The sequence below is a fragment of the Tigriopus californicus genome, chromosome 10 (assembly GCF_007210705.1).
Source record: "Tigriopus californicus strain San Diego chromosome 10, Tcal_SD_v2.1, whole genome shotgun sequence".
Lineage (NCBI taxonomy): Eukaryota > Metazoa > Arthropoda > Copepoda > Harpacticoida > Harpacticidae > Tigriopus > Tigriopus californicus.
In genome coordinates, this window is record NC_081449.1 from 5494909 (window position 1) to 5503336 (window position 8428).

The 8428-nt window shown below is 46.4% G+C and overlaps 1 protein-coding gene across 1 annotated transcript; it reads right to left on the reverse strand.

Moving 5' to 3' along the window:
* Positions 1-3976: 3976 nt before the first annotated feature.
* On the reverse strand, positions 3977-7142 carry LOC131889364 (uncharacterized). The gene is made up of 3 exons (XM_059238449.1): positions 6906-7142; positions 4085-6435; positions 3977-3999 (listed from the first exon to the last, which is right to left on the reverse strand). The coding sequence occupies exons 2-3, from the start codon at positions 6390-6392 to the stop codon at positions 3977-3979; spliced, it is 2331 nt and encodes a 776-aa protein (XP_059094432.1). The 5' UTR covers positions 6393-6435; positions 6906-7142.
* Between the last annotated feature and the right edge of the window lie 1286 nt (positions 7143-8428).

The window sequence follows — 8428 nt, forward strand, 5'->3', positions numbered from 1 at the left end:
ACCAATCCTTTTGGTAAAATCATTGGGTTTGCAAACTCATGAGTTAAGGAAGACGATAAATGCAGTCTCGTTTCCATTTTGATTACTTCTTGTTTTGCGTCCCAAAATACAGGAAGATTTCTTAGGATTGAACCTTTTGGAAGCCAATTAGGCTGATCTTCGTTTTGCTGCTTCAGGAATTCAATCTCCTTTGACAGCGTTCTTTCTTGTTCATGACGAACTAGAATTGTCTCCGCCCAAGATACATCTTCGTTACTTAAGTATTTGACGTTTGAGTTGGGGGTTTGCTTTGACCCACTTCTCTTCCCAATTCTTTGGAATAGCAATCGGATGCGGACCAACACTTTCACGATCTTTAACCATGACTCGCAATTTTCTACTAGTGTATCTAAGAACGCCAATTTGCGGGCTGCTGCACGTTTTTCCACATTGCCTTTTGATTGTCCTTTGATCCTTCTCATCTTTGTAAAGTACAAGTCGACTTCTTGCGAACAGTTTGCCAAATAAGGGAACTGGTCCGGATCGGTATTATCACTGCCTCCCTGTGGCTTAATAATTGTGCTGGCCACCACTGGCTGCACCGGCCATTCCTTTCTTGGTTTTGTGAGAAAATCAGGACCTTTGGACCAAAAATCAAATTTGTCTTTTAGCTCCATGAGGCTGCACCCTCGGCTCGGCAAATCAGCCGGGTTGAGCTTGCCTGGGCAAAATCTGATCTCTGATGTTTGGGTCTTCTCTAAGATTTTTTCAATGCGGCGCTCCTCCCAGACTTTACAGTGCCCTTTTCCTCGTTGAGTTCGTTGCAAGTTTAAAAGGGAATCCGTAAAATAGACGATCTGTTTTTGGTTGATCTCTCGATTGAAGGCGTTTTGGAGGTAATGACCTAGATTCACGGCCATGTGCAGTCCTATAAGTTCCGCTCTGGCAATTGTAAGTGCGTCCTTAGCCTCGGCGCCACTGCGTAAATTTTTGGGCATTTGTGAGCTTTTTGAAAAAATGAGTTGCGAATTTAGCGACTCTGTGGCTTTTCCGCATATAAGATAGGCAGCTACTCCCATTCCCGCCGTGCTGGCATCAGAGAAGATAGTCAGAAGTACGATGGGGCCCCTAGTCCACCTCGGAAAGGAAAACTCTTTCAACAATGGGATTTGATCAATCCATTTTTTGAAGAGCTCCACGGCTTGTTGAGCCACTGGGTCAGACATTTCCCGCCCCTCTTCGTCTTTCACTCTTTTTGTTAACAGATTCTCATCCCATTTCGTTTTGTTGTACCATAACATAGGCAGAATACTTTTGAAATTCATCATGAATGGTGACACGTATCCCTGGGTATCAAAGACTTGGCTTGCCAGGGAAACAATGTCACGTCTGGTAATTACAGTTGCGTTTCTGTCAAATTGAAGGAATTTATCGTCCAAGTCAAAATTGAACTGATCCGCGGCATACTCTAAATGCAAGCCTAAGAGCTAAATTGCCCCCGATCTATCCACCCTTTCATCGGCAACGTTATTTAGGACCGTAGGGTCATTACAGGAGACCTTATGTCCATAAAATCCCCCACTCTCCAAAATGACTAGAATTTGCCGAATCAAGTTGGCCATTTCTTGGGCCTGGAAAAATTCGATCCGTGCAGAGGGATCTTCCATCTCTTTCGACTCGAGTATGCCCATGATCGTGTCCAGGTTATCCAGGGTCCTCGTCAAGAATCCGTTTTCCTCCTTGAAGCGCTTCTCGGCCGCACGACGATGGGGAATGGATTCGCCAACTTCTTGCAGCTTCAGGGCCAAGAGGGCCTTGAGCTGTGGCTCTTGGGCTACCGGGTGTTCGCTTTTAATGACCTCATACCACGAGTCTCTGACGATCTCCAATTCGGCCGTGATGGCCGAAATCTGCTTCGTGGCGGCGGTAACGGCTTGGGCGTAGACCTCATCCGCGAGGACTTCGTGATCCTGTCGATTGTTTTCCATCGCGTCAAAGATGGTGGATGTCTCTCGTGGGCAACGTAGGTCCCTGGAATCGTTAGGAACGATCCATTAGCAATCTCAAACGTTTCGACAGGCCATTCGCTCAATACAGGCAACCCAAACCCTGACCCTCTTCGGGTTGGTACTAGCAAGCAATCCCAACCTTAGTTGAGTCACTAGATCAATGTTGGAAACAGCATTCTGAATCCGATCACGAGTGTGCTCAGAGATATCGTCGGGGTCCTCCGTGGGGACCAGCCGGCCGATCTCGAGGAGCAAACCCAAAGGCCTGAATCCTCCGTAGGGATAGCAGTGCCACCAGACACGAGGTTCGATCAATTCGTTTATAAGGACTATTCCTGGTCAATGAAATCTACTAGAATCTTCAACATCAAAGCTTTCAGAGGATGACGGCATAGCCACCGGCATTCGATCCGGCTCGAAGGACCATGTTGCGACTCCCCTAAACTCTCTTGTTAACGATTTAGCAGAATAATATAACCTTATAGTTCTCACCTTGATTTAGAAGTCTAGACATAAAATAACACACAGCTGGTTCGCATGAGGTTGTCTCTCCGACTGACTGGCCGGAAAAAGGAAGCTTTATTTCTGTAGATAGGTTTCGTGACATGATTAAGCGGGTTCCCTGTTGTACGAACATGTCCATAATCCGAAAGGGGAACGTCGGATCCGGTCAGAGAGTTACGTTGGTTGATCCTCGATTGGCTCCTAAGATATCACAATTATGACACGGGACAAATATGGTCGTTGGTGTAAACTCCTAATATTGTCTAAGGCAATAAATATTAGAAGCCTTCGCGCCATTGTATTCGTTTGATACGTTCAACATGCTTGGATGAGTATAATAAAGTGCTCCATGAATGGAAGAACGTGGCCAAGGAACTGGTCATTTTATCCCCCGTGGCGGTCCAAATTCTGCTTAAGCCAAACTTTAGATTCATTTTCAACTGACATGAAAATGGACATGACCCTAGCTCAATAAGGGCCCTAGTAACGATCGATCCACGCTATTTGTACTGCGTCGCAATTGGCCAAGCGGAATTCGATCCGGCCTGTGAGGCGCAATATTATGCCTTTACGTCGTAGAATCAGCGCATACTGCGCATGAACTCAAATCAGCCGTACATTGCCCAAAATCTCTCATTGGGCCATTCATTCATGAACAGATCCAGAAATGGTGGCCAAGACACAGAATGATGGTTCATATTGATCCATATCCTCGTTTTACGTAACTTCCATCCGTATCCCTCTCTCCATCCTCGACTCAGATGAAACTCACATTTGTAGCTCAGTGTGCCAGATTATGGGGTGTGGGGCAGATGTAAACAAACCCTGGCCATTGAGCTCCAAATCTCGAGCTCAAAAGAATCAGCTGGCGCCCATTAGAAGGACACATCGCCTACGTGCACAGTACACACGACACAGACCCACACACACATACATACGCATACATCAACCCACTTGAAAACGTTCCCTAAATCTTTCAATTGTAATTGCCTTGATCCATCGACCTTATCATCTGGTCTGCATTTGGCATTTATTCCTCATTCTCTCGAGTCCATTTCCTCCCATCATGGGCGGCGCCAGCCAGCCCAATCCCAGCGGGCGTGTCGTCCGCTCCTTACACAAATGGGCCATTCAAAGTCTGGCTCAATCCCTGGCACCCGAGGGTCCGGTTGAGTGGCCTGAAGGCCTCACCCCCACGGATACACTCCATTTGTTGGCCGAATTGGCTCAGCAAGGCCATTGGACCAGCCTTGAGCCGTTCATTCTCCGCCTAGACGTGCTTTTAGCCGCACTCCAGGTGAGCGGTGAGCGACAGGTCTTGCATCGAGTCTACCAAGGTCTAATCGATGCGGGTCAGCCCATTCACCAGGCTCATCCGGCGGCCTTGAAGTATTTTGCATTGTCAGAATAGATTACTGAAGGCTTCCCACATCGGCTAATAAACCGGCGAAACGCGTCCAGAAAATCTTGCGTCGAACAAGAGTTTACGGTTTCAACGTGGATCGACCTGGTGTGTAAACAGGTAAATAGGACCAACCATATCTTGAAAGTCTTTGGATGGACGCACGCATTTTCAAGCTCCCGGATTTTACAGATTTGTTGTTCATGCGTCAAGTGTTTAAAAGCAATATCAGTCTTGACTTTCGCATTCAACTCTGGATAGCAATCGTGTTTACAAGTCAATGGACCCGTGTAATCCACCCCCACGTTTACCCATGGTTTTGGGTTGTCTAAACGCAAAGCTGGCAACGGGGACATTTTTGGCGAATTGAATTTGATGTAGCGACATCGGGGGGTCTTGCACTTTCTGACGATGCTCTTCACATAACCAAATCCGCCAACTACCCAATTTTTTTGTCTCAATATATTAAACGTCTGGCGTTGACTGATATGCATCCTTGAATGATGGAGGTGTAATATTTTCCTTTCGGCCACCAATCCTTTTGGTAAAATCATTGGGTTTGCAAACTCATGAGTTAAGGAAGACGATAAATGCAGTCTCGTTTCCATTTTGATTACTTCTTGTTTTGCGTCCCAAAATACAGGAAGATTTCTTAGGATTGAACCTTTTGGAAGCCAATTAGGCTGATCTTCGTTTTGCTGCTTCAGGAATTCAATCTCCTTTGACAGCGTTCTTTCTTGCTCATGACGAACTAGAATTGTCTCCGCCCAAGATACATCTTCGTTACTCAAGTATTTGACGTTTGAGTTGGGGGTTTGCTTTGACCCACTTCTCTTCCCAATTCTTTGGAATAGCAATCGGATGCGGACCAACACTTTCACGATCTTTAACCATGACTCGCAATTTTCTACCAGTGTATCTAAGAACGCCAATTTGCGGGCTGCTGCACGTTTTTCCACATTGCCTTTTGATTGTCCTTTGATCCTTCTCATCTGGGTAAAGTACAAGTCGACTTCTTGCGAACAGTTTGCCAAATAAGGGAACTGGTCCGGATCGGTATTATCACTGCCTCCCTGTGGCTTAATAATTGTGCTGGCCACCACTGGCTGCACCGGCCATTCCTTTCTTGGTTTTGTGAGAAAATCAGGACCTTTGGACCAAAAATCAAATTTGTCTTTTAGCTCCATGAGGCTGCACCCTCGGCTCGGCAAATCAGCCGGGTTGAGCTTGCCTGGGCAAAATCTGATCTCTGATGTTTGGGTCTTCTCTAAGATTTTTTCAATGCGGCGCTCCTCCCAGACTTTACAGTGCCCTTTTCCTCGTTGAGTTCGTTGCAAGTTTAAAAGGGAATCCGTAAAATAGACGATCTGTTTTTGGTTGATCTCTCGATTGAAGGCGTTTTGGAGGTAATGACCCAGATTCACGGCCATGAGCAGTCCTATAAGTTCCGCTCTGGCAATTGTAAGTGCGTCCTTAGCCTCGGCGCCACTGCGTAAATTTTTGGGCATTAGTGAGCTTTTTGAAAAAATGAGTTGCGAATTTAGCGACTCTGTGGCTTTTCCGCAGATAAGATAGGCAGCTACTCCCATTCCCGCCGTGCTGGCATCAGAGAAGATAGTCAGAAGTACGATGGGGCCCCTAGTCCACCTCGGAAAGGAAAACTCTTTCAACAATGGGATTTGATCAATCCATTTTTTGAAGAGCTCCACGGCTTGTTGAGCCACTGGGTCAGACATTTCCCGCCCCTCTTCGTCTTTCACTCTTTTTGTTAACAGATTCTCATCCCATTTCGTTTTGTTGTACCATAACATAGGCAGAATACTTTTGAAATTCATCATGAATGGTGACACGTATCCCTGGGTATCAAAGACTTGGCTTGCCAGGGAAACAATGTCACGTCTGGTAATTACAGTTGCGTTTCTGTCAAATTGAAGGAATTTATCGTCCAAGTCAAAATTGAACTGATCCGCGGCATACTCTAAATGCAAGCCTAAGAGCGAAATTGCCCCCGATCTATCCACCCTTTCATCGGCAACGTTATTTAGGACCGTAGGGTCATTACAGGAGACCTTATGTCCATAAAATCCCCCACTCTCCAAAATGACTAGAATTTGCCGAATCAAGTTGGCCATTTCTTGGGCCTGGAAAAATTCGATCCGTGCAGAGGGATCTTCCATCTCTTTCGACTCGAGTATGCCCATGATCGTGTCCAGGTTATCCAGGGTCCTCGTCAAGAATCCGTTTTCCTCCTTGAAGCGCTTCTCGGCCGCACGACGATGGGGAATGGATTCGCCAACTTCTTGCAGCTTCAGGGCCAAGAGGGCCTTGAGCTGTGGCTCTTGGGCTACCGGGTGTTCGCTTTTAATGACCTCATACCACGAGTCTCTGACGATCTCCAATTCGGCCGTGATGGCCGAAATCTGCTTCGTGGCGGCGGTAACGGCTTGGGCGTAGACCTCATCCGCGAGGACTTCGTGATCCTGTCGATTGTTTTCCATCGCGTCAAAGATGGTGGATGGCTCTCGTGGGCAACGTAGGTCCCTGGAATCGTTAGGAACGATCCATTAGCAATCTCAAACGTTTCGACAGGCCATTCGCTCAATACAGGCAACCCAAACCCTGACCCTCTTCGGGTTGGTACTAGCAAGCAATCCCAACCTTAGTTGAGTCACTAGATCAATGTTGGAAACAGCATTCTGAATCCGATCACGAGTGTGCTCAGAGATATCGTCGGGGTCCTCCGTGGGGACCAGCCGGCCGATCTCGAGGAGCAAACCCAAAGGCCTGAATCCTCCGTAGGGATAGCAGTGCCACCAGACACGAGGTTCGATCAATTCGTTTATAAGGACTATTCCTGGTCAATGAAATCTACTAGAATCTTCAACATCAAAGCTTTCAGAGGATGACGGCATAGCCACCGGCATTAGATCCGGCTCGAAGGACCATGTTGCGACTCCCCTAAACTCTCTCGTTAACGATTTAGCAGAATAATATAACCTTATAGTTCTCACCTTGATTTAGAAGTCTAGACATAAAATAACACACAGCTGGTTCGCATGAGGTTGTCTCTCCGACTGACTGGCCGGAAAAAGGAAGCTTTATTTCTGTAGATAGGTTTCGTGACATGATTAAGCGGGTTCCCTGTTGTACGAACATGTCCATAATCCGAAAGGGGAACGTCGGATCCGGTCAGAGAGTTACGTTGGTTGATCCTCGATTGGCTCCTAAGATATCACAATTATGACAGGCGCTGTAGAGGAGCTGTATGATTCGGGCTGCTGACGGGATGAAACGGTGGTAGAAGTTTACCATACTAATGAATTCATATGGCCCCTTCACCATGTCAGGCCGAGGGAAATGTGAGACGGAATCCACTTTAGAGGGGAGAGGAGTGATGCTCGTACCAGAGATCTTGTGGCCATGGAACTCTACCTCAGATTGACCAAATTGACATTAGTTAGGTTAATGCACGGACTTCTAGATATATGGACTGCGAACAAGGTCCCGCCAAATTGGGCTGCTCTTGGTCATTGCAAATCTGAGCCCCTATTCAAATAAAAGTAATGAAATAAGAAATGTAGATCTTCTCCTTTAAAGGCACGTCATTTTTGTACCATTTACTTGTAAAATGGATCGTTTCAAAGATATGTTGTCAAAAGTTTATGTAGCTTACCAAGAGCAGGCCGATAATTCGAATTTTATGTTGTGTTTACTACATAACTTTGACCTTGTCAGCTGAGTTCCCTAAGCATATGTTTGGGCTCAAATTTGGCCCAGTTCATCAATTCAACCAGATCTTGTGGTCGTATGAAGTGCTCATTTGGAATCAGATGAACGGTTTAGGAGATGCGAAATTTTGGCTTCCCTTCGCAGTCCATATCTCTAGAAGTCCGTGGTTAATGGCAAGGCCTTCATGGCGGAGCCGTTTCAAGACTTCCTGAATATGAGACAGGTACTCCTTCTTGGCCCTACTGTCAAGCAACATATCATCAAAGTAGACAAAAGCATAGTCAAGTCCCTGGAAGATGGTGTCCATTAATCTCTGGAAGGCCTGTGCCGCGTTCTTGAGGCCAAAAGGAAGGCGTAGAAACTCAAACAACCCAAAAGGTGTCAAAAGGGAATGTCTGGTCGACGTTCATGAACTTATAACTTTTTTCAAATATCATAACTTGACACAAGATGAAAAACTGTTTCTTCCCAGAGGTCAAACCCTGACAGGATTGAGGGAAAAACTTGTCTGACTGGTTACCAATCAGAAGTTGTAGATTGTAGGAATCACCACTGATCACCCCAATGTCCTCCTTTTTTACCAGGATGTGATGGTAGCCTTGAACAAGGTCAATTTTAGTGAAGAAACGGCAGCCGTCCAAATTGAAGGCATAAGTTCTGGATGGCGGGAATAGGGTACCCATCCGAGATTGTGATATCATTGAGCCGGCAATAGTCTCCACATGGGCGCCAATCGCCGGAGCACTTGGGCACCATATGAAGGGGGGAAGCACACTGGCTCTTGGAGCGTCGGACAATCCTCATT